This window comes from Hemitrygon akajei, chromosome 2 (assembly GCF_048418815.1).
Source record: "Hemitrygon akajei chromosome 2, sHemAka1.3, whole genome shotgun sequence".
Classification (NCBI taxonomy): Eukaryota; Metazoa; Chordata; class Chondrichthyes; order Myliobatiformes; family Dasyatidae; genus Hemitrygon; species Hemitrygon akajei.
Genome location: NC_133125.1, coordinates 210,124,904 through 210,151,514, shown reverse-complemented (window position 1 = coordinate 210,151,514; position 26,611 = coordinate 210,124,904). Strand labels below are relative to the sequence as shown.

Below are 26,611 nucleotides of genomic sequence, written 5' to 3'. Positions count from 1 at the left end.
CTCATGTGGATAGGGTGGTGAAGAAAGCTTTTGGTACGATGGCCTTTATAAATCAGAGCATTGAGTATAGGAGTTGGGATGTAATGTTAAAATTGTACAAGGTATTGGTGAGGCAAAATTTGGAGTATTGTGTACAGTTCTGGTCACCAAATTATAGGAAAGATTTCAACAAAATAGAGAGAGTACAGAGGAGATTTACTAGAATGTTACCTGGGTTTCAGCATCTAAGTTACAGAGAAAGATTGAACAAGTTAGGTCTTTATTCATTGGAGCGCAGAAGGTTGATGTGGGACTTGATAGAGGTATTTAAAATTATGAGGGGGATAGATAGAGTTCACGTGGATAGGCTTTTTCCATTGAGAGTAGGGGAGATTCAAACAAGAGGACATGACTTGAGAGTTAAGGGGCAAAAGTTTAGGGGTAACACGAGGGGGAACGTCTTTACTCTGAGAGTGGTAGCTGTGTGGAACGAGCTTCCAGTAGAAGTGGTAGAGGCAGGATCGATATTGTCATTCAAAAAAAAACTGGATAGGTATATGGACAGGAATGGAATGGAGGGTTATGGGCTGAGTGCAGGTAGGTGGGATTAGGTGAGAGTAAGCATTCGGCATGGACTAGAAGGGCCGAGATGGCCTGTTTCCATGCTGTAATTTTTATATGGTGTTACGTACTCGTGACACATGACAGTGGTACCCTTGTCACGTGACTGGGGTTGAAGTTATACTGGACTTGAGGTAATGGTCTTGTGATGGTGGAGTGACGTCATTTTCCCGCCTGTAGAGATCATGTGACAGGTTTTTTTTTACAGGGTATAAGAGGAGGACCCCACCCTGTGGGGAGAGGCAGTTCGTGGCTGGATTTGCCATGTTGACTTCATGCCACTGCGTGATTTAATGTTATGACGTAGTTTAGTTGAAAAATGAAGTTTTATCTAATGCCTAAAGTTTAAAAGGTCATTGCCAGCAGTTTCTTTACTGTGGAAAGTGAAGATAAAAGTTCGGGAGTTAAAGATTGAGGAGGATCGAATTTCGACGGTGGATTGGATTCGACCTTGTGTGATCCTCATTCGGAAGGATTTCGTTGACTGTTCTCGTGTTAATCTCTGCAGGATAGCAGGAGATTGAGGACAGTGTGGAAGGAAAGGTCAGAGCCTTTAAGCCGTTACGTTTCATAAAAATTCTACGTGGGAAGAGTTCGACGCCGGGGATCGAAGGAAAATGACGTGGAAGAGAATTTAAGTCGCCTTAAAAAGTCTCTCCTTTTAAATGGACTGAGCATTTTGAACTTTTGGCAATATCGCTTTAAACAACTGTTTTTGCAATATCGCTTTAAACAACTGTCTTTGCAACATCGCTTTAAGAACTGTTTGAGCTGCCGCACAGCAGGTGTTTTCCGGTTACGTTAGTGTTTGTTTACTTTTGGGGGGTTTGTTTTCAGTGTTTAATAAACGTGTTATTTGTTGTAAGAACCCTTGCCTAACTCACATATATTTATTGTTGCCTGAATACGTAACAATGGTTATATGGTTATAATATAGCTTATTTGCAAAGACAGATTGTATGTCCATAAAGTGATGCCAGCCATAGGAGTGTCATACAGACGGTGACTGACAGGAAATAATAAAGCAGTGGGGCATGGAGGGGTGGGTTCGTGGGTGCTCAATGTGATTGTTCGGGCAGTTGTGTGTGAGCAGAGTGTACAGTGATGGGCTCAGTGCACAGTGCTGGGGGCTACCCCTCTTGAGGATGATGGGGAGGGAGTTGCTGTTATGCATCCTGACTATCCAAGGTCTGTTGGTTTGGAAGACCAATGCCCAGCTGCACAGTGGTGTAGTTAGACCAAGGAGTAAGTGTTTATGACAATCACACAAAGGAGTAGTTTGTAAAGAAACATAAAATGATGGTGTTGGAAGTCACAAAATAATCAGTTCAGTACATCACAAAGAGTTCCTTTACAGAAGGGATGATCAGTGTCCTAGATTCTCCTGGGAAATATGACAATCGAGGGATATATGGGAGGGAAGAGTTAGATTAGTCACGGAGTGAAATGGTCAGCACAGCAATGTGGGCTGAAGGGCCTGTACTGTGCTGTACTGCTCTACGTTGCATGTTCCGTGTTCATTGCTCCAAATGGGGAACAGCTCGTTAAAAATATTCATACAATTGCTTCAAGGACTCATCACCCCAGGATTATTCCTGGTCAGTCTGGAATGGGCAGAGGAAACATTATAAATGACACAACTGGCCACTGTCCATGTGTGAACAATCCCTCTTCAATAATCTGGGGGGATCCAAATCAAGAAATCCCACCACACCACATTTCAGCTCTGAGCTGATATCCAGGACCAACCTACTTATAGAGCTTTCCTGTGGAAAACAGAACATGGAACATTACATCACGGTACAGGCCCTTTGGCCCTCTATCAAGTCACCTCTTATCCTCCTTCACTCCAAACAGGAAAGCCCTATTTCACTCAACCTAACCTCATTAGGCATGAGACAAAACCATCAAGAGCAGACAGGATTGTTTGTAGAGTGAGATTATCTTGGCAGTGTAGTTACTTTGTTGTCTCTCGTCGTTCAATTTATTAACTATGCAAATCAATTGTGATTAACTACATTAGGTAGTTTACAAACCTGCTATCTCGATAGTTGCTTCTTGTCCTTTCTTCAGTACTTGATTCTCTAAGATACACCTGGACCTGTTGGTTGCATCTTTTGATACAAAAATCTTGCTCTTGGCATTTATCAGGCCTTTGGAATCCTGGTTGTAATTTATTTCAGACTTTGAAGTCAAATTCTTTTTATCACCACTAATCCATTGTATCAGTGGTTTAGGATACCATCCATTAGATTCACAGACAAGTTGAATTTCATTTTTTCTGTATCCTCCAATGTTGATCCAGTGCTCGTATCCCAAAGCTGCATGAATCAACAAACAAATTTAGAAATAATATTTGTGATGAACTGCTCTTTGTGTAAAACATGAGTAACGTTCAGCACAAGGTTGTCAGTTCAGATCCACTCTTTGCACTCTCTGCTGTGCTTTCTCACTGCCCCAGTTTGCCAAGTTTGAACCCAAAACAATTGTTCTTTCTGTCTGTCTCTTCTCATTGCTGCCATCAGGAAGGAGGCCAGGAGCCTCAGGATCTACACCACCAAGTTCAGGAACATTAATTACCCCTCAAACAGTAGGCTCTTGAAACAGAAGGGATAACTTCACTCACCCCAATACTGAACTGCTCCCACAACCGATGAATTCACTTTCAAGGACTCTTCATCTCATTTATTGCTTACATATTTATTTATTATTATTTTGTTTGTTTTTACTTATTTTATTATTTGTGTATTGTGTTGTCTTTTGCACATTGATTGTCTGTCTCGGTTGTGTGCAGGTCTCTTTCTACTTATTGTGAATCTCCGCAAGAAGGTGAATCTCAGGATAGCATATATGTAGTTAGGTAATAAATTTACTTTGAACTTTGAAACGGTCTGTGGAGCTCAGTAGTGATTTTCTGTGTTGTACATGTACCTTCAACAACGTATTAGGGTGAACCTGATGCAGAACTACCAATAAAATCTCCCAGCTTTGCCAACTTTCAAGCCTCTTAAATGTTTCTGAATGAATATTAAGTTGGCTGATATAAGAGGGCCTAACTTTAAGTAACAGAAAAGTATAGGGGAGATGTCCTCAGGGGTAGTTGTTTTTTTTAAGAGAGTAGTGGATGTGTAGAATGCTCTGCCAGGATGGGGGTTGAGACAGATATGTTTGGGTCACTTAAGGGACTATCAGACAGGCATGTAGCTACTACTATGACTCACAGAGTGAGTGTACTGTTGTGGCACATAGTATGCCCACAATTCACTAACACTAATCTGCACTCCTTTGGAATGTGGGTGCAATCCCACATGGTCACAGAGAGAACGTATAAACTCATTTCAGACAGCAACGGAAATTGAACCTTTGAACCAGGATCTGATCATAGCGTTACACTAACCACTATGCTACCACGCTGCTCTCACCAACCTACAGGTACAACCCAAATCCCACAGTTTTGCAATACTGTGAACACATTGATCACCATACAGTAAAATGGAGATTTATTTTGATCTAACTGTATTCTTCTTGTAAAAGTTTTGGATAATTTTTGTCCAACTGGTGTGTTACTGACAAATGCTGCTTACGTGATGCTGTGTCTCTGTGATGTTGTGATGCAAGTAAGTTTTTCATTGCATCTGTACGGATGAGATTTCACTTTTTAGACATGCCCACTAACCTGCAACTTGCAAGACAATAGATGTTTCTTCAAAATCAATTCCATTATCAACTGAGCAGATGTATGTCCCTTCATCGGCTACTCGGATGTTCTTTATTCGAAGGGACACGTTTCCTTTATCTATTTGGTCTTTGAACAGCTCAGTCCTTCCTCTGTAAGCAGGATCTTGATTAGCAGTTGCATCTCTTCCGTCTCGGAACTCGTGAACTGCCGAGTGGAGGTCTGTTTTAAGCCACTGGAGTGCCATGCTGTGACTCGATTCCGTTGGCACAACTTTACAGTCCATCCTCACATCTTCACCCACGATGGCTATGACAGGACGCTCTGGGCCAATAACTTGGAATTTACCTGTTACATATAAAAGAAAGACCAATTTCAGCAAATATCTTACACTCAATAATATATTATTAATTAATTATAATTATCTTTAATTTGGGGGAAAACTAAAATATACCTTTGCTCAAAATGATTATGGGCTCAAGCTGGTAAATATTTCTACTTTAAATGCATCAAAATTAACCTGAAAGATTCTACAAGTTTGTCTGGTAAATATTTCTCTACCTATCTGAGAGACAAAAGAGGAAAGCAACCATAAACATGAGGTTCTGCAGATATTCGAAATCATCAGCAGCATGCATACCATTTTGGAGGAACTCAGCAGGTCAGGCAGCATCTATGCAGGGGAATAAGCAGTTAACATCTTATGCTGAGACATTTCATCAGGAATGGAAAGGAAGGGTGAAAAAGCCAGAATGAGAAGGTGGGGTGAGGGGAAAGGGCACTGGCGAGCAGATGATGGGTGAGATTAGGTGGCCGGGTGAGAGGGGATGAAGCAAGATACTGGGAGAAGATTCATGTAAGAGATAAAGGCTGAAGAAGGATGAATCTTGGAGGAGAGGATAGTGGACCATGGGAGAAAGGACAGGAGAAAGAGCAACGGATAGAGGGTTATGAGCATGTAAGAAGAAGGGGAATGAAGGGAGTCAGAATGGGGAATGGGAAAGGGAGAAAGTGGAGTGGGGAGAACTTACCCGTCACTGGAGAAATCAATGTTCATACCATCGGGCTGGAGGCTACCCAGATGGAATATGAGGTGTTGCTAATCCAACCTGCGAGTGGCCTCACTGTGACAGTAGAGGAAGCCACGGACAGGCACGTTGGAATGGGAACAGTGAGACAAATTGCAGTACCCATGTAAAAACAAACAAGATAAAATCTGCAGATGCTGGAAATCCAAGCAACACATACAAAATGCTGGAGGAACTCAGCAGGCCAGATACCATCGATTGACAAGTGTACAGTTGCCGTTTTGGACCGAGACCCTGGCCTACTGAGTTCCTCCAGCATTTTGTGTGTGTTACACACATAACAATGTAAGAAGTGGTTGTAGTAGGCCATTTGGCCCCTCATATCTGCTCTATCATTCTATAAGGTCATGGCTGAACCTATGGCTTAAATATTCTACCAGAACCCTCTTGGGTGCATATTTCAAAACTATCAACACCCTGCCTGTGAGAGGAAAATAATTCTTTTTGCCTTTGCCAAGAATGAACTTTCCTTTATTGTGACCCGTGGTTTTGGACACCCCAGACAAAAAAAAATTCAGCATTTATAGAAACACAGAAAAACTGCGGCACAGTACAGGCCCTTCAGCCCACAAAGCTGTGCCGAACATGTCCTTACCTTAGAAATTACCTAGGGTTACCCACAGCCCTCTGTTTATCATGTGAGTCCTATAATACTATGAGTTTCTTTAGATACATAAAGTGTAAAAGAGAGGGGACAGCAGATACTGGAATACAGGAAAACAATGCTGGGGAGGGAGTAATTGGGTACAATAAAATGGTGGACAAACTGAATAAATAATTTGAGTCAGTCTTCACTGTGGAAGACGCTAGCAGTTTGGTGGAAGTTCCAGGTGGTGGGATGATGAAGTGTATGAAGTTACCAGAACTAGAGAAGATTCTCAGGAAACTTTAAGGTCTGGAGGTAGACAAGTCATCTGGTCAGATGGTTCTGAAAGTGGTGGCTGAAGAGATTAGTAATAATCTTGCAAGAACCAAATGTTTAATTGGAGTGAGGGGAAATAAAGCGTTTATTGGAGTAAGGGGTAATATGAGGCTATCAGGCAGGGATTTGGAAGCATAAATTGGAAACAGATGTTCTCGGGGAAATGTATGGAAGAAATGTGGCAAATGTTCAGGGGATATTTGCGAGGAGTTCTGCATAGGAACGTTCCAATGAGACAGGGAAAGGATGGTAACCATGGTGTACAAAGGCTGTTGTAAATCTAGTCAAGAAGAAAAGAAGAGCTTACGAAAGGTTCAAAAAACTAGGTAATGATAGAGATCTAGAAGATTATAAGGCTAGCAGGAAGGAACTTAAGAATTAAATTAGGAGAGCCAGAAGGGGCCATGGTAAGGCCTCGGTGGACAGGACTATGGAAAACCCCAAGACATTCTACAAGTATGTGAAGAGCAAGAGGATAAGACATGAGAGAATAGGACCAATAAAGTGTGACAGTAGAAAAGTGTGTAAGGAACCGGAAGAGATAACAGAGGTACTTAATGAATACTTTGATTCAGTATTCACTATGGAAAAGGATCTTTGCAATCGTAGGGAAATGACTTACAGCAGACTGAAATGCTTGAACATGTAGATATTAAGGAAGAGGATGTGCTGGAACTTTTGGAAAGCATCAGGTTGGATAAGTCTCCGGGACCGGATGAGATATACCCCAGGCAGCTCTGGGAGGCGAGGGAGGAGATTGCTGAGACTCTGGCAATGGTCTTTGCATCATCAATGAGGATGGGAGGGGTTCCGGAGGATTAGAGGGTTACGGATGGTGTTCCCTTATTCAAGAAAGGGAGGAGGGATAGCCCAGGAAATTATAGACCAGTGAGTCTTACATCAGTGGTTGGTAAGTTGAAGGAGAAGATCCTGAAAGGCAGGATTTATGAACATTTGGTGGGGCACAATATGATGAGAAATATTCAGCATGGCTTTGTCAAAAGCAGGTCGTGCCTTACGAGCATGACTGAATTTTTTGAGGATGTGACGAAACACATTGATGAAGGTAGGGCAGTAGATGTAGTGTATATGGATTTCAGCAAGGCATTTGATAAGATACCCCATGCAAGGCTTATTGAGAAAGTAATGAGGCATGGGATCCAAGGGGACATTGTTTTGTGGATCCAGAACTGGCTTGCCCACAGAAGGCAAAAAGTGGTTGTAGATGCGTCATATTCTGCATGGAGTTCGGTCGCCAGTGGTGTGCCTCAGGGATCTGTTCTAGGACCCTTACTCTTCATGATTTTTATAAATGACCTGGATGAGTAAGTGGAAGGATGGGTTAGTAAATTTGCTGATGACACAATGGTTGGGGGTGTTGTGGATAGTGTGGAGGGCTGTCAGAGATTGCGGCAGGACATCGATAGGATACAAAATGGGGCTGAGAAGTGGCAGATGGAGTTCAACTCAGATAAGTGTGAGGTGGTTCATTTTGGTAGGTCAAATATGAAGGCAGAATATAGTATTAATTGTAAGACTCTTGGCAGTGTGGAGAATCAGAGGGATCTTGGGGTCCGAGTCCAAAGGACACTCAAAGCTGCTGCACAGGTTGACTTTGTGGTTAAGAAGGCATACGGTGCATTGGCCTTTATCTATCATAGGATTGAGTTTAAGAGCTGAAAGGTAATGTTGCAGCTGTATAGGACCCTGGTCAGACCCCACTTGGAGTACTGTGCTTAGTTTTGGTCACCTCACTACAGGAAGGATGTGGAAAATATAGAAAGGGTGCACAGTGGATTTACAAGGATGTTGCCTGGATTGGGGAGCATGCCTTATGAAAACAGGTTGAGTGAACTCAGTCTTTCTCCTTGGGGCGACTGAGGATGAGTGGTGACCTTATGGAGGTGTATAAATTTATGAGAGGCATTGATCACGTGGATAGTCGGAGGCTTCTTCCCAAGGCTGAGATGGTTAACATGAGAGGGCACAGTTTTGAGGTGCTTGGAAGTAGATGCAGAGGAGATGTCAGGGGTAAGTTTTTTTTACATAGAGGGTGGTGAGTGGAATAGGCTGCCTTCAACAGTGGTGGGGGTGGATACGATAGCATCTTTTAAGAGGCTCCTGAATAGATACATGGAGCTTAGAAAAATAGAGGGTTATATGTAACCCTCGGTAATTTCTAAAGCAATTACATGTTCGGCACAGCATTAAGGGCCGAAGGGCCTGTGTTGTGCTGTAGGTTTTCTATGTTTACTTATTTGTTTGTTTATTTATTTATTTATGTGCATGAGGACTCCTCAGTCCCTCTGCACCTCTGATGTTTGAACCTTCTCCCATTCAGAAACTATTGCTCCTTTTAATAAAATGCATCACCATACAGTTCCCAACATCTGCCACATTTTTTGCCCATTCTTCCAATTTGTTGAAGTCTTGCTGCAATCGCATTGTTTCCTCAGCACTACCTACCCCTGCACCTATCTTCATATCATCGTCTGCAAACTTTGCCACAAATCCATCAACTGCATTATGCAAACCATTGACAAACAATGTGAAAAGCGGCGGTTCCCAATTCTGACCCGAGAAACACTATAGGTCTTAAAAGACCCTATTGGCGGACACAATAGGGTCTTTTTAGAGGCTCCTGGATAGGTACATGGAGCTTAGAAAAACAGAGGGAGATTGGTATTCCTAGGTAATTTCTAGAGTAAGTATATGTTCGGCACTGCATATATGTTTCTATGTTTTAACACCACTAGTCACTGGCAGCCAACAAGAAAAGTCCCCTTTTACTCCACTCGCTGCCTCCTGCCTGTCAGCCATTCCTCTGTCTATGCCAGAATCTTTCCTGTAACGCCACAGGATTTTATCTTAAGCAGCCTCATGTGTGGCAGCTTATCAAAAGCTTTGTGAAAGTCCAAGTAAGTGACATCCACTGCCTCTCCTTTGTCCACCTGCTTGTTACTTCCTCAAAGAACTCAAATAGATTTGTTAGGCAAGACTTTCCTTCACAGAAGCCTTCGACATAATTATCATTAATCTTTAAATACCCCAAAGCCTCATCTTTAAAAATGGCCTTCAACACTTTTCCAACCACTGAGTTTAGGCTAACTGGCCTGTAATTTCCTTTCTTTTGCCTTCCTCCCTTCTGAAAGAGTGAAGTGACATTTGCAATCTTCCAGTCATCTGGGACCATGCCAGAATCAAGTGATTCTTGAAAGATCATGACCAATGCATCTGTTATCTCTTCCAAGCCTCCCTCTGGACTCTGGGATGTAGTCCATCTGGTCCAGGTGTCTCATCAACCTTAGGACCATTGAGTTTGCCCAGCACTTTTACCTTTATAATAGCAATGGCACTCACTCTTGCTCCCTGACACTCATGGACCACTGGCACACTCCTAGTGTCTTCCACAGCGAAGACAGATGCAAAGTACCCATTAAGTTCATCTGTCATTTCTTTGTCCTCCTTTACTACCTCACCAGCATCATTTTCCAGTGGTTCAATATCAACTCTCACCTCCCTTTTACTCTTTATATAACTGAAAAAAATCAACTTTTAGTACCCTGCTTTATATTACTAGTTAGTCTGCCCTCATATTTCATCTTTTCCCCTTCTTACCACTTTTTAAATTGCCTTTTGTTGGATTTTAAAAGCTTCCCAATCATCCAACTTTTGCTACCTTGTACAACCTTTCCTTGGCATTTATGCAGTCCTTAACTTCCCCTGTCAGCCACGGCTGCCTATCCCTGCCATTTGAGAATTTCTTCCTCTGTGGGACATATCTATCCCATGCCTTGTCAACCATTCCCAGAAACTTCAGGCACCTCTGCTCTGCTGTCATCCCCATCAGTATCCTCGGCCAATCCACCTGGGCCATCTCCTCTCTCATGCCTCAGTAATTCTCTGTATTTTATTGTGATACTAATACATGTGAGATGTGCTTCTCCCTGTCAAATTGCGGTACGAATTCAATTATATTATGATCACTGCCTCCTGAGTTTCCTTTACATGCAGCTGACTAATAACATCTGGGTTATTACACTGCACCCAGTCGAAGATAGCCTTTCCCCAGTAGGCTCGAGCATAAACTGCTCCAAAAAGCCGTCTCATTGGCATTCAACAAATTCCCTTTCTTGTGATCCAACACCAACCTCATTTTCCCAATCCCCTTGCATTTTGAAGTCCCCCATTACAATTGTGACATTACTCTTATTACACACCCTTTCCAGCTCCCTTTGCAATGTCAACTCCACATCTTGGCTACTATTTGGAGACCTATATATGATTTCCATAAAGTTTTTTTACCCTTGCAGCTCCTTAACCCCGCCCACTAATATTCAACATTCTCTGGCCCGATATCACCCCTTTCTAATGATGTACCAACAGTGCTACACCACTGCCTTTGCCTTCCTGCCTGCTGCTTCCATACAAAGTATATGCTTTGATGTTAAGCTCCCAACTATGGTCCTCTTCCAGCCACGACTCAGTGATGCCCACAACATCATATCGACCATTGTGCCATGTATTCGTCCACCTTATTCCAAAAGCTATGTGCATTTAAATACAGCAGTTTAATGTCCTCTATTCTTCGCCCTTTTGAATTTTGCCTCTGTGGTACAACTTACCTCTTTGCTCTGCATTTGTACCCTCTCATTGGCTTGTCCTTTCTTATATCCATCATCTACTAGTAAATCTTCCGGCTCATCCTGGGCTCTAACAGACTAGTTCCCATTCCCCTGCCATATTAGATTAAATCACTCCCAACAGCTGTAATAAGTCAGCTTGCAAGTATATTGGTTCCCCTCGGATTCAAGTGCAACCCGTCCCTCTTGCACAAGTCCCAGGCATTTATCTGCCACCTCATTCTACTCCTATCCTCACTGTCTCATGGCACAGTCAGAAATCACGAGATTACTACCTTTGAGGTCCTGCTTCTCAGTGGAAAGCAGCCAGTGAGTGAGTGGGTCAGTGAAGGACTGGAGCTTTGAGGCTTTGACTTGAGAGGTGTCCGAAACGTGCCGGCACCTATGCACAGGGGACCAGGGGAGGTGCTGGCACTGGAAGGGCCCCGGCAGGATCGGAGGTACCCGCCAACCCTGCAGATGCGGCACCCGAAGCAACGGAAGATGCCGAGGAGAAGGCGCAGCCACCCCGAGGGACCCCACCCCCTCGCAGACCCTCCAGGACCCTCCACAGGAAAAGGAGGAGGAATCCATGGAGAAGGGGAGCGCCAAGGGGGATTTAGGCTGGAACGTTGCGGCAAACGAAAGAAGGCCCAAAAAGCTCCGGCCAAACGACAGAGGGCGGAACCGAAGGAGCTTGTGAAGAGAAGGGCAGGGGACCACGCAGCCTGCAGCAACCTGCCCACATCAGACGAGGAAAGAGTTGGGGGAGGCCAGCAGCAGTGCCAGAAGACAAAGCGGCGGGCAAAGCCAGGAGAAAGAGTAGGGAAAGTCTGCTGGCCACCCCTCCCCACCCCCAAGCACAAGCACAGGAGGCGGAGACCGGCAGAGACCCCCAGCTCCGGGAACCCGGGAGCGGAGCCACGTATGACGTCTCGCAGCCTGAAGGGGCAGCAGGCCTGGGAGACACCAAACCCCCAGGCACAGAACAAGAACTGCCACACCCAGGGGAGAATAACCCGCAGTTCCTGAGCCAACAGAAGGTGAAGGACTTCGCAGAGGCCGTGGGCATGAAGGCTCAGGACTGCGAAGGTAAGGACTGTGTGCTGTTAAAAATAAAGAACTTTAATGGCGGACATTTCACTGGCATCTGTCAGTGTGCGCAGTCTGAAGAGTACCGGGCGATGCGTCAGCACGCTCCAGTACTTGGACTCGGTAAAGGCCGACGTGACCTTCCTCCAGGAGTGTGGACTGCCACACCTCCACAACTACCGGAGGTGATCGCATTGGTGGACCCGGGGTTTGTCGGTGTGGTCGGGGGGTAACGATTGTCGCGCTTCCGGCCTGGGGATTCTGCTACGGGGAGGCAACTCCTCAATCACCCAAGTCAAAGAGGTGGTTGCTGGGCGCCTCCTGGTAGCAGACGTCAAATACCGGGGCACTCCGCGCCGGCTGATCACCGGGTACGCCTCCCCCGTGCGGAGCGAGCGGCTCCCACCGCTGCTGGTGACGGCCCGGCCGGTCGTTCTGCCCGGAGACTTCAACTCCACCGTTGATGCGGCTGGACGATCCGGCAGCGCCGACGGCAGGCCGGACAGTGCCTCCAGACTCCTGATGGATACGGTAAAGACAGCCAAGCTGCGCGACGCCTTTGGCGCCCCCACAGGGGCAGCTCAGCCGCAAGCCACCTGGACACGACCGGACGGCTCAGCCCGTTCCCGGATCGACTTCCTCTTCCTGTCAGAACCCCTCACGGTCAGAATCACCGACATCACGCCGGTGTTCTTCTCTGACCACTGCCTCCTGCGAGCCACCTGCCACCTGCGGGAGGACCGGAAGGCAGGGAGGGGGACATGGAAGCTGAAGATCAAGCTGCTGACCCCAGAGAACATCAGGGAACTAGAGAAAGAGTACACGGGTTGGAGAACCTTGAAAGCCTTCTTTGATTCCCCGGTTCACTGGTGGGAAGCCCCCAAGGAGAACATCAAGAGGTTTTTCATCCGCAAGGGTATCCAGAGAGCAAGGCAGGGGCAGACGGAACTGCGTAAACTCCAGACAGAGTTGCAGTAACTCCTCCTTCTGCAGTCGATGGGGGTGAATGTCAGGGAGAAACTGCGGGAGGTGAAGGGCCGGCAGGCCCAGCACTTTGCCGCCGAGTCCTCCAAGGTCATCTTCCGATCGAGGGTCCAAACCGTGGAGCAGGACGAGACGTGCTCACGATTCTTCTTCCAAAAGGTGCACAGGGGGAGCTCGGTGATCCACAACCTTAAGGAAGAGGACGGCTCAGTCGCATCCTCGCAGACAGACATACTGAGGATCTGCAGGTCCTTCTATGCCGGTCTGTACGGAGAAAAGGCCACAGACTCCACAGCCTCCCGCAACTTCCTGTCGTCTGTCACGCAGGTCTTAGACGACGGCAAGTGGGAGAGTCTGGAGCAGCCACTGACCCTGGACGAGCTGACTGGCTCCGTCCGTTCCTCTGAGTCGGGTAAGACCCCGGAAGTGACGGCTTACCGGTCGAGTTGTATTCGGCTCTGTGGAACCGGATGGGCCCCGACCTGCTGGAAGTGTACAACGCTACGCTGCTGGCAGGCAGCATGTCAGAATCCATGAGGAAGGGCATCATCACCCTCATCTACAAGCAGAAGGGGGAGAGGGAAGACATTAGAAATTGGAGGCCCATCTCACTCCTGAATGTGGACGACAAGATCCTGTCCAAGGCTATCGCCAACAGGGTCAAGTCTGCACTGGAGCAGGTGATCCACCGGGACCAAACCTGTGCTGTACCGGGCAGGAAGATCTCAGACAGCCTCGCGCTGCTGAGGGACACCGTCGCCTACGTGCAGGACAGGGGGGTGGACGCCTGCCTGGTCAGCTTGGACCAGGAGAAAGCCTTCGACAGGATATCGCACACGTACATGGCGGATGTACTCTCAGAAATGGGATTTGGGGAGGGAATCCGGAACTGGATCAAACTGCTCTACACGGACATCTGTAGTGCAGTCCAGGTCAACGGGTGGGAAACAGACAGCTTCCCCATCAGGTCTGGAGTCAGGCAGGGCTGCCCTCTCTCCCCTGTCTTGTTCGTGTGCTGCATAGAACCCTTTGCCGAAGCCATCAGGAGGGATGGGGGCATAAGAGGGGTGACGCTGCCAGGCAGCGGAGGGACACAAGTCAAAACCTCCCTGTACATGGACGACGTCACCGTCTTCTGCTCCGATCCGAGGTCAGTTCGCTGGGGATCAGCATCTGCGAACAGTTCGAGCAGGCGTCGGGGGCCAGGGTCAACCGCACGAAGAGCGAAGCCATGCTCTTCGGGAACTGGCCCGACCGATCCAGCGTCCCCTTCACCATCAGGGCTGATCACCTGAAGGTGTTGGGGATCTGGTTCGGAGGGGCCGAGGCGTGCAACAAGAACTGGCTGGAGCGGGCTGCCAAGGTCAAACAGAAACTGGGACTGTGGGGAGGATGTTCCCTATCGATAGCGGGCAGGAACCTGGTCATCAGGTGTGAGGTGCTCTCAGGGCTGCTGTACTTGGCGCAGGTGTGGCCAGTCCCCCGCTCCTTCAGCTCGGAAATTACCCGAGCCGTCTTCAGATTCGTCTGGAGATCCAAGATGGAGCGGTTCAGACGGACCACCATGCACAAGTCCCTGGACAACGGGGGCAAAAACGTCCCCAATGTCGCCCTCATCCTGATGGCCAGCTTCGTGTGTGGCTGCATCAGGTTGTGTGTGGATCCCAGGTACGTGGGCACCAAGTACCACTACCTGCCCAGGTTCTACCTGTTGCCCTTGCTACGAAGGATGGGTCTGGCCCCTTTCCCGCACAACACCCCTGTCAGCTGGTCGTTGCCGCCATACCTGTCCTTCGTAGAGAAGTTCTTTCAGGTCAACACCTTTGACCACAGGGCCATCAGGCAGTGGTCAGCACGTAAGGTCCTGCAGGCACTGCAGGAGAAGGAGGTGATGGACACAGTGGGGTGGTTCCCTGAGCAGACTGTCCAGTTCATCTGGCAAAATGCCTCATCGCCAGACCTCACCAATAGGCACCAAGACCTCGCTGGCTGGCGGTGAGAGGGGTCCTCCCAGTCCGATCCCTCCTGTACGCCCGGAACGTCGTCTCCACACCCCTCTGCCCACGGGAGGACTGCAGTGAGGCGGAGTCGGTGAACCAACTCTTTGCACACTGTGGGTTCGCGGAGAAGGTGTGGAGGAGGATGGAAGGGGCTATGTGGAAAGTTGATGGTCTACCAGCACACGGAGATGTCCGTGGGGGAATGCTGCCGACTGGCACATTCTCGGCTGCAGGATACGTGCTGAGGGACGCACTCAAACTCGGTGCAGCCACCGCAAGGGCCCGGTCTAGGGTCCTCCCGTGGGAGTTGAGGTGTGAGGGGTTGGGGGTATACCCCCTGAATGTAAATATGAAAGAATAAAGTGCCACGTGGGTGGCAAAACATTAGAACTTTGAAAATGTAAAGACAGTAATGGTACCAACTGTAAAGAATTGAAAGTCTTTGAATGGTTATTGTATATAATTTTATTTTGGAATAAAGTATATTTTATTTAATTTTTAAAAAGCCTGTTCATTCACCCTGTGGGTCTCAGGCAGCTCCCTGCATTTCCTCAATGAAAACACTGACACCGTGTGGTCGGGTCCGGTAATGAGCAGTCGATGCAAAAGCAATCGTGGCGCAGATTTCCTTTTTTGGACAATATGCAAATTAAGATTTGGAAATTGTCACCATTCAACTACGGCAGATAATCGAATAATCTAGATTTTCGGCATTTGTATTAACTGTGTTCTAGGACGCTGGTGTGAAGAAGTAGGAAAAGATCTTCAAAATATTTGGTCGCCTTTATATTGAGGGGTATGACTGTAGATTGGATATGGATGGCTGCGAACATCCTGCGCTTTCACATTTACGGGAAAGGACGAAGAGTGGAAGTGTCCGGTTTCGAGCCGTGTGATCTTGTTAGAAGAGGCAACCAGCGAAGGTTTTCCTCTCATGCGGCCTGGCGTGGGTCCACTTCGAAGTGTCTCTCCACACTTTACAACGGTGTAGGGAAAAGCGCTGTGGGAAGACATTGGTGAAGAAGATTGGGTAGAACAGCGGAAACTCGTGGGTCAGTAAGTAAGGACATAGTCAGGGTAGTCCGACGATAACGAGAGGAGTACCACTGAAGTGGAGAGCTTCATTAATGCGCCTCATGGTACTGCAATAGTTTGCTGAAAGTGAGCCATAATAGATTTGCTGGTAAACGATCAGTAAGCTAGTGCTTTATACTAAATTTTTACCGAGGGATTGAGAGTCAACGAAAGAATTGGGTGTTTTATTGGAAAAAGTTTCTCCACATCACGTGTGCTAGCGCCTGAAATGTTCACAAATGCGGGATACTGGGCTGCAATGTTTGTGGGTTTCCCCGCGCCATCTGAAGACGGCGTGCAGAAAAACTTTTGACAGTCGAAACGGCGTAAGGCGAAGAAGCAATTGCCATTTATAGGGGAAATTTTTGAGCGTTCCCAAACCCCAAAAAATGACATTCAAAATCATCAAACACAAAATCTAAAATAACACTAACGTGAAAAGTACAAACACGAATGATATATGCAGTCACTAAAGTAGAAATATTAGAGACGAGTTCAAGCCCCGCTGCTCGGGGCGCCCTGCTTTGCTCGCGCATTTGTGGTAACAGTAACTAGATGGATCGTGTGTAAAAATAGAAAATAGATCTGTAAAAAAATTTGGTCGTCTTTATATTGTGGGGGATGGCCGAAGTTTGGATGTGGATGGCAGCTAAGAGTATTTTCACCCGGTACGGAGAACGTGAACATCAAGAGCTTTTGGCTATGACCCAGCGTTCTTATTAGAACGCAGCGACAACAAATGTTATTAGAGTCTTCATTCCTACGCTTCGATGGTGCCACATGAGTTTGCTGAAAGTGAGTCGAAATGGAAAGTGGCAAAGGACAACGCTGGTCAATCGGTGTTTTATAGTAAATTTAATCTTGACTAAGGATTCCGTGTCAATGAGTGATTTTGTATATCTGCCCGCTTGCGCTGATCAGGACCGCTGCTCTGCTGTGCTGGCCCTGATCGGGGACTCTGCTCTGCTCGCCGTGATAAGGGCCGTCTGCTCAGTCGCTCTGCTCTGCTATGCTTGCCCTTGTCTGCTATGTTTGCCCTGCCTGGGACCCTGATCTGATCTGCGCTGCTCGGGCCACAGCTCTGCTTGCGTGTTAGGGTAGGGGCAATGTGCTTTGCTCGCGCTGCTGGGGCGCTCTGCTCTGCTCAGGCGCTATGATCTGCTGTCGCTCTGCTCTGTTGGTCTGTTCTGACCTGCTCGCGCTTTTGTGGTAACGGTATTATGGGCGGAACGTGTGTAAAAGTAGAAAATAGATCTGTAAAATACTTGGACGCCTGTATACTGAGGGGTAGGGCTTAAGGTTTGAATGTGGATGGCAGCAAAGAGAGCATTTTCACCCGGCAGGAGAAACCGTGAACATTAAGGGGTTTTGGCTATGACCTGGCGTTCTTATTAGAACCTTCATTCATACGCCTCCAGGCGCCACATGAGTTTCCTGAAAGTGAGCCGAAATGGAAACGGTGGTAAAGGACAACGCTGGTCAACTGGTGTTTTATAGTAAATTTATTCTTGACTAAAGATTCAGAGTCAATGAGTGATATGTATATCTGCGCTGCTCGGGGACGCTGTTGTGCTCCGCTCGCGCTGCTCGGTAGCTCTGCACTGCTCCTGTCGTAGGTCTCGGTTGTTCTGCACTGCTATGCTTGCCCTTCTCGGGTTACGGCTCTTTGCTGGCGTGCTAGGGGCAATGTGCTTTGTTCGCGCTGCTGGGGTACTCTCCTCTGCTTTGCTCTGCTCTGCTCGGGTGCTGTGATCTGCTGCTCTGTCGGTCTGTTCTGACCTGCTCACGCATTTGTGGTAACGGTATTCCCGGCGATTCGTGTGTACAAGTAGAAAATAGATCTGTAAAATATTTGGTCGCCTTTATACTGATGGGTAGGGCTTAAGGTTTGGATGTAGATGTCAGCAAAGAGTGTGCATTTTCACCCGGCAGGACGAGTGACCGTGAACATTAAGGGCTTTTAGCTATGAACCAGTGTCCTTATTAGTACGCAGCGACCTCAAATGTCCTTATTAGAAACCTCATTAAACATATGATGGTGCCACATGCGTTTGCAGAAAGTGAGCAGTTGTGGCGACCCAATTACTAGCTCACTCGAACCGGCTGACAATTAGCCAGAGCCAGCGACAAAGGGAGATAGCCTCAAGGGGTTTCAGTTACGTGCCTCTCGAAGTATCGAGTGGGGGAGACAGGCTTTAAAGCAAGACTGTGTTTTTGAAATAAACTGATTCTGTGGCTGCAGTTTATCGACTCCGTGTCGTAATTTCAGCGCTGCGCGTAGCACCCCGCTATATTGGTGACTCCGACGGTCCAAACGTTTTTTTGGACCGGAGATGGCAGACGCTGCGTTTGTTAACGCGGTTTCCTTGATGCTGCCAAGCTTCTGGATGCTACAACCTCACCTATGGTTTCAGCAAGCAGAAGCCCAATTCCATGTTCAGCAAATAACCTCAGAGGACACCCGTTACTACTACGTGGTGAGCTCCCTCGACCAGGACAGAGCGGCCCAGGTCGCGGAGTTCGTACAGTCTCCCCCGGCGGACGGCAAGTACACGGAATTCAAAGCCCTGCTCATAGCGACTTTCGGGCTCTCCCGCCGCGAGCGAGCTGCCCGTTTACTGCACCTGGATGGCTTGGGAGACAGGCCTCCATCAGCTTTAGTGAATGAGATGTTGCCTCTGGCCGACGGACACACACCCTGGCTCATGTTTGAGCAGGCATTCCTGGAGCAGCTGCCCGAGGACATACGCCTGCTGCTGTCCGACGCGGATTTCGGCGACCCCCGGAAGGTGGCGGCCCGGGCGGACGTGCTGTGGAACGCCAAGAAGGTGAGTGGGGCGTCCATCGCACAGATCACCCGGCCACGCTCCCAGCAGCAAACCAGTCCAGGCCCGGCCGCAGAGCCCGCTAAACCCAGAGGCCGGGGTGTGGAGCCCAACGAGCAATGGTGTTTCTACCACCAGCGGTGGGGCGCATAAGTCCGCCGTTGTCGCACGCCCTGCCGGTTCCCGGCCGCCCTGCCAGTTCCCGGGAAACGCCAGGGCCATCCGTCGCTGATGGCTACGGCGGCTGGCCATCGGGATAGCCTCCTGTATGTCTGGGACAAACAGTCGGGACGCCGGTTTTTGGTCGACACCGGTGCCGAGATCAGCGCCTTACCTCCGACGAGTTACGACACCCGCAGCAGGGCGCTGGGTCTCCCCCTACGGGCCGCGAACGGCAGCACTATAACGACTTATGGCACCCGTCCGGTGCAGCTACGGTTGACTCCAGCAAGTTTACGTGGGACTTCACACTGGCAAGTCCGCCGTAGCCCAACCGCTTCTGGGTGCGGATTTCTTGCGGGCTCACAGCCTACTGGTCGACCTGCCCAGGAAGAGAGTGGTTCACGCCGAGACCTTTCAGACGTTCTCCCTGGGTGCAGCCCAGTTGCCAGCCCCTCACCTCGGCTCCATCACGCTGTCCGGCAATGATTTCACCAGGGTCCTGGCGGATTTCCCATCGGTTCTGGCACCACAGTTCACGGCAGCCATGCCCCGACACGGCGTACAGCACCACATCCTGACCCAGGGACCACCCCTCCATGCCCGCGCTCGGCGACTTCCCCCGGACAAGCTCCGACTGGCGAAGGAGGAGTTCAAGAGGATGGAGGAATTGGGGATCATTCGGTGGTCCGACAGCCCATGGGCCTCTCCCCTGCTCATGGTGCCCAAGGCGACAGGGGGCTGGAGACCGTGCGGCGACTACAGCAGGCTGAACGAGGCTACAACACCGGACCGCTACCCTGTGCCGCACATTCAGGACTTTGCAGCAAACCTGCACGGCGCACGGATCTTCTCCAAGGTAGACCTCATCCGCGGATACCATCAAATCCCGATGCATCCGGCCGACGTCCCCAAAACGGCTCTCATCACCCCGTTCGGCCTTTTTGAGTTCCTCCGCATGCCGTTCGGCCTGAAGAATGCCGCACAGACGTTCCAGCGGTTGATGGACGCGGTGGGACGCGACCTGGACTTCGCATTCATCTATTTGGACGACATTCTCATAGCCAGCAGCAGTCGTCAGGAGCATCTGTCCCACCTCCGACAACTCTTTGCACGGCTGAGTGACTACGGTCTAACGATCAACCTGGCCAAATGCCAGTTCGGGCTCGACACCATTGATTTCCTGGGCCACAGGATTACCACAGACGGGGCAACCCCTCTGCTTGCTAAGGTAGATGCGGTCCGCCATTTCCCCCGACCCACCACGATCAAAGGCCTCCAGGAATTCATAGGTATGGTCAATTTCTACCACCGCTTCCTCCCTTCAGCTGCCCGGATCATGCGCCCCCTGTTCGCCTTGCTGTCCGGTCCGGGCAAGGACATTACCTGGGACGAGTTGTCCGCCGCCGCTTTCATTCAAACGAAGGATGCCTTGGCGAATGCCACGATGCTAGTGCACCCCAGAATGGACGTCCCTACCGCCCTCACGGTGGACGCATCTAACACGGCAGTCGGTAGGGTACTGGAGCAGTTCATCGCGGGCCGCTGGCAAACTCTGGCGTTTTTCAGCAAACACCTGCGGCCACCCGAGCTCAAATACAGTGCTTTCGACCGGGACCTGTTGGCGCTATACCTGGCAATCCGGCATTTCAGGTACTTCTTAGAAGGTAGGCCCTTCACCGCGTTCACGGACCACAAAACCGCTTACCTTTACATTCACAAAGGTGTCCGATCCCTGGTCGTCCCGCCAGCATCGCCATCTGTCCTACATCTCTGAATACACGACAGACGTCCGGCACGTCTCGGGTAAGGACAATGTCGTGGCGGATGCGCTCTCTCGCCCTAACATTCACGCCCTTTCCCAAGGGGTAGACTTTGAGGCACTGGCTGAGGCACAGCTGGCAGATGAGGAGATCCCGTGTTACAGAACCGCAGTCTCTGGTTTGCAGCTCCAGGACCTCCCCGTAGGCCCAGGTGAGAGGACCCTACTCTGTGATGTCGCCACTGGCCAGCCCCGTCCCGTCGTCCCGGCACCTTGGCGACGACGTGTGTTCGACTCCATTCATAACTTGGCCCACCCCTCCATCCGCACTACCGTCCAGATGGTCTCCAGCAGGTTCGTTTGGCACGGACTCCGCAAGCAGGTCCGTGATTGGGCCAGAACGTGCCTGCACTGCCAGACGGCCAAGGTGCAGCGACACACCAAGGCCCCGCCGCAGCAGTTCCACCCCACCCACCGGCGTTTCGACCACATTCATGTGGATATCGTGGGCCCCCTGCCAGTGTCGCGCGGGGCGCGGCACCTCCTCACTATCGTAAACCGGTTCACAAGATGGCCAGAGGCGGTCCCACTCACCGACACCACCTCCGAATCTTGCGCCCGGGCGCTGATCGCCACCTGGGTGTCCCGCTTTGGTGTCCCGGCCCACATTACCTCCGACAGAGGCGCCCAGTTCACCTCCAGCCTCTGGTCAGCGATGGCCAACCTGTTGGGGACTCAGCTGCACCACACCACTGCCTACCACCCACAGTCGAACAGACGGGTGGAGCGTTTCCACCGCCACCTGAAGTCGGCTCTCATGGCGCGCCTGCGAGGAGCTAACTGGGCGGACGAGCTTCCCTGGGTCCTACTCGGCGTCCGCACGGCGCCCAAAGACGATCTGCACGCTTCGTCGGCCGAGTTGGTGTACGCCGCGCCCCTGGTCGTTCCCGGGGAGTTCATACCAGCCCCAAGGGGGCGAGAGAAAGAACCCGCAGCGGTCCTGGGCAGACTACGCGAGAGACTCGGTGCCCTGGCCCGCATACCCACTTCGCAGCATGGGCAGCACCCGACCTGCGTACCCAAAGATCTGCAGAACTGTAAGTTTGTGTTTGTACGCCGGGGCGGGCATTGGCCACCGCTGCAACGGCCCTACGAGGGGCCGTTTACGGTGATCCGAAACGATGGGTCCACGTTCGTGCTGGACGTTGGGGGGAGAGAGGAGGTTTTCACGGTGGACCGACTCAAACCGGCCCATGTGGACTTGGCGCAACCGGTCGAGTTTCCGGCACCGTGGCGCAGAGGCCGACCTCCCAAACAGGGCCCGGCCCAGACTGTGGACATTGGGGGGTGTACCGCCGGTTCTGGGGCGGGGGGGGGGGGGTTATGTGGCGACCCAATTACTAGCTCACTCGAACCGGCTGCCACCGGATGTTCAATACCATCATCTCCCCTCTGTAATAGCACCGCCCCTGCAGCTTCATCGCTAGCGTCGTTGCTAGGGAGAATGGCTTACTGAAGTCCGGTGCCTTTAGCACTGGATGGTGACACAAGATACCCTTTAACTGTTTGAACGCCTTTTGGCAACGCTCATCCCACACAAATCGTTCACTCTTTCTCAACGGTTTGTCAGTGGAAGGGCAATAGCCGCAAAGTTCTTGCAAAATTTTCGATAATACCCCCACCATACCTAAAAACCTTCTCAAGGCTCTCTTACCCGTTGGAATGGGTACATCAGCGATAGCCTGAACTTTCCCTTTCACAGGAGCCAGTTGACTCTGGCCCACCACGTAACCAAGATATGTGACCCTGGCGTGACCAAACTCACTCTTGGCAAGGTTCACCGTCAGATTAGCTTTAGAGAGTCGGTCAAATTTCTCTACTGTCACAATGTGTTCCTCTCACGTGTCATTCCATACTACTAAATCGTCAATATATGCCCCAGTATTCTTCAAGCCTTGAATCACATAGTTTATCATACGTTGGAATGTCCCAGGGGCATTACTACACTACAGTGTAGCTATACTACACTGCCTCGGTGTATCTGGGAATAGATTGCAATGTTTGCCAATTAGCTCCTTTATCTGTTGTTGTTGCTTCGGTTCCAAGTGTTTAATTTTACTGTCTATGTTCTCCAAAACACTGGCATTCTTGAGTCGAGCTGAAACCAGACACTGCTCATTACACTCCACCGTTATCTCTGGGCTAATCTTTGCAGCTGGGTCTTGTTTGGTCGTGACCACAACTGATACGGATTTAGAGTCACAATAAGGTTTGATTAGGTTCACATGCACTCATTGAGTGGCCTTCCTTCTACCAGGTGTCCTGATAACACAGTTCAGCTCATCAATTTTCCTCATTATTTCGTAAGGTCCACTAAATTGAGCTTGAAGAGGGTTATTCTCCAAGGGAAACAAAACCAAAACCTTATCTCCAACCTCATAGCTTCGGTCCCTCGCCTGTCTGTTATACCAGCGCTTCATATCAGCCTGGGAGTCTTGGAGATTTTGTTCCGCATGGTCACAAGCCCTGCTCAGCCTGTCTCGAAACTCTAAGATATAATCCAATACCCCAATTCGCACTTCCTTCTGAGACCATTGCTCTCTCAGTAAGGTCAATGGTCCTCGAGGCCTATGACAAAACACGAGCTCAAACGGACTGAACCCCAACGATTCCCGGATCGAATCTCTTATTGCAAATAGGAGTAAAGGTATACTCTCATCCCAATGTTTTTCGGTTTCCATACAGCACGTTTTAATCATGGGTTTGAGGGTAGAGTGAAACCTCTCTATCGCTCCCTGGGATTGGGGATGGTATGCCTTGGACAAAATTTGTTTCTCTCCCAGTTCCATAACTATCTGTTTTAAATACACCCGATGTAAAATTACTGCCCTGATCCGGTTGTATCTCCTTGGGCAAACCCACTAACATGAAGAACCTAATAAGTGCCTTCACCACTGTTTAAGCCTTTAGGTTCCTGAGGGGTATTGCTTCTGGGAAGCTAGATGCAGCGCACACAAAGGTTAACAAGTATTGGTGGCCACCTGCAGTCTTTGGCAGTGGGCCAACACAATCCACAATGACCCTGGAGAAAGGTTCGCCAAAAACTGGTATGGGGCGAAGTGGCGCCTTTGGGATAGTCTGATTCGGTTTCCCTACCACTTGACGTGTGTGACAGGTTTTACAAAAAACCGCCACATCCTTTCTCATACCCGGCCAATGAAATTCTTTCATAATCTTGTGCCCTGTCTTTTTTTAACTCTAAGATGTCCCCCTAAAGGCATTGTATGAGTCATCTTGAAAATTTCTGTTACGGTAAACCTTCAGAACCACCACCTGGTGAACCACGGCCCAATCCTCATCGGCAGGTACTATCGATGGTCTCCACTTCCTCATTAATACCCCGTCCTTCAGATAGCAACCCATTGATTCCCTTTGAATTTCATCCTCAGAAAGAGTCTCTTTTAAAAGTGCAATCTCAGGATCCTTATCCTGCTTTTCCATAAGCTTCCGCCTGGACAATGACAAATTCCTCTTATCCACCTCACTACCTGAGTCCTGGTCGAACACAGACCGTAGAAGAGTTTCGGATAAGTCAGTAGGATCCATACCCCTGTCTTTGCTATCACGGGCACCTGAACCCTCCCATCAAGATCACTTCGCTTCTACAACCTTCATTGTCATGTTTCTTGTGACCGTGCATGTGGGGTAAAGCTCACTGTCTGCTCTTGTCTCACTAACAGCAGGCCAACTTGTTAGCTGTAACCCTGGGTATACATCTTTTCCTGCCAGGTCATTTCCCAAGACGTCTGCGTTAGCTATCGGTAATTTAGGTCATATCCCTATCTCAACTGGTCCAGACACTAAGTAACATTTCAAAATTATTTTGTGCAAAGGCACGACCTCTGTTCCCTTGCTAATACCTTCCAGAATTTTCACTTGTCCGTTTTTGTCTCGTCACCAATTTCTAAGACATCACTTAATATCAGTGGCTGAAGGGCTCCAGTATCGTGCCAGATTGTCACTGGAACTAAGGGTGACCCCTCCTTCACAGACACAAAACCCTTGATAATAAAACACTCAATCCCTTCCTGAACTTGGCCAGAACCCACCTCCCTTCGTGTGGTCTCATCCGCCGGCGCACACGCGTCGGGGGTTTTCCCCTTCTCCTTTCCCATTTCTTTCTTCTGAATAAGACAGTTAGATGCCACATGGCCAGGCTTCCTGCAGTAGTAACAGGTAAAACTGGATAACTTAACTTTGGTCGGTTTCCCCTCCTCTTTACCTCTGTCACTAGCTCCTGCCTTGTTTCCTGTGTTACTCGGCGGATTATCCACGTAACTCTTCTGATAACCCTTGCTTGGGAAAAACTTAATCTTCTGAATCAGGGCAAATTCACCTGCTAACCTAGCGGCCGCGGAAAGAGTCTCCACCTCTTTCTCTTCTAAGTATGTCCGTATCTCACTAGGGACACACTTTTTAATTCCTCGATCAGCATCAGCTGTCTCACTTTGTGGTAGTCCTCGTCTACCTCTTTCGAGGCACACAACTGATCAAAGTACCTCTCCTTTTCACGGGCAAACTCTATATATGTCTGGTTCCCAGACTTCCTCAAACCCCGAAACTTCTGTCGATACGCTTCTGGCACCATTTCATAGACCTTAAGCACAGCCTCCTTCTCAGCATCATAATTAGTGGACTCAGTCACAGACAAGGCAGAATATGCTTGCTGTGCGTTCCCTTTGAACACACTTTCCAGCAATACTGCCCAGTCCTCCCTTGGCCACTTCCTGTTCTGAGCCACTTTCTCAAAATGCAGTAAGTACCTATCAACGTCTCCTTCAGCAAACAGAGGTACCAACTTAATTTCCTGACTGACATTAATTGATACGCCTCTCTTGCCACAACGGCCTGACACTTGACCTCTTGACGTCGCATCTCCCTCTCAAACTCCCTCTGTTTCTCTGCCTCTGCAGCCTCGAACTTAAGTCTCTCCATTCTTAATTGTTCCAGTCGTAACAGGGTCTCCTCATCGCTTATCGCAAACTCCTGTAGCGACTCCTCCTCAAATAACTCTTTCCCAACACAATATTCAGCTATTTTCCTCCGAATTCCTGCCTACTCCTCTGTATTCCGGGAAGTTTCCATTTTTTAGAAATGTCACATAGAACCTCCTTTCTGGCTCTCCTCAAAAACAGAGGGGTAGGGTTCTCCATAAATTCAATAGCCTCCATTTCTGCTGTTTTCCACACACAGATTAATTACAAGGGACTTCCCTAATTAAGACAAGCCCCCAGAATTTCGAAAATTGACTCCAACCAAATTTGTTCAGAACCTGGACGCAGACCCCAATTTTGTCACGAATCCCGTGACAAGTTGAAAAGGACCAGCAGAAATGGAACACACCTGGAGACTGGTTTACTATAAATTAAGACTATATTTATTACTACTACAAATTAATATCATTAAAACCGGATAATCTGATACAGGTTATAAACTATTAAATATGTGTGTGTGTGGATACAAAGGTAATAGCCCCAGAGGTGGATATCAGTCTTACGGTGTCAGGTAAGTTTAAGCAATTCAGTTCACTTTGTGTTGTGTTGAGTTGAATTGACGGAGAGAGAGAGTTAATTGAGTTGATGTTTAAGTTGGCAGCTTTAGTTGTTCTTGCTTCCGAAGTCTAGAGTCACTTCGTGTGAACCCCACACAGACACAGATGGACAGAGCCCCTTCTAGGGAACGGTTTACTAACTAACAGCACGGGTTCACCACCAGCAGACCCCCACAGGCAAGCCCTTACCCGCACT

General features: G+C 48.9%; 2 protein-coding genes across 5 annotated transcripts in view; both read right to left on the bottom strand.

Annotated features, from left to right (window-relative positions):
• Nucleotides 1-4,935, bottom strand: part of LOC140720453 (butyrophilin subfamily 3 member A3-like) — a 28,786-nt gene extending 23,851 nt beyond the window's left edge. Inside the window, exons 1-3 of the mRNA XM_073035308.1 lie at nucleotides 4,917-4,935; nucleotides 4,277-4,624; nucleotides 2,637-2,921 (exon numbers count right to left, since the gene is read on the bottom strand). Coding sequence (XP_072891409.1) covers nucleotides 2,637-2,921; nucleotides 4,277-4,562 — 571 coding nt within the window. The 5' untranslated portion in view covers nucleotides 4,563-4,624; nucleotides 4,917-4,935. The remainder of the gene's footprint in view (nucleotides 1-2,636; nucleotides 2,922-4,276; nucleotides 4,625-4,916) is intronic.
• The window catches only part of LOC140720368 (butyrophilin subfamily 3 member A3-like), a 665,711-nt gene that overhangs the window by 274,540 nt on the left and 364,560 nt on the right, over nucleotides 1-26,611 (bottom strand). The gene's annotated exons all lie outside the window — the stretch shown is intronic.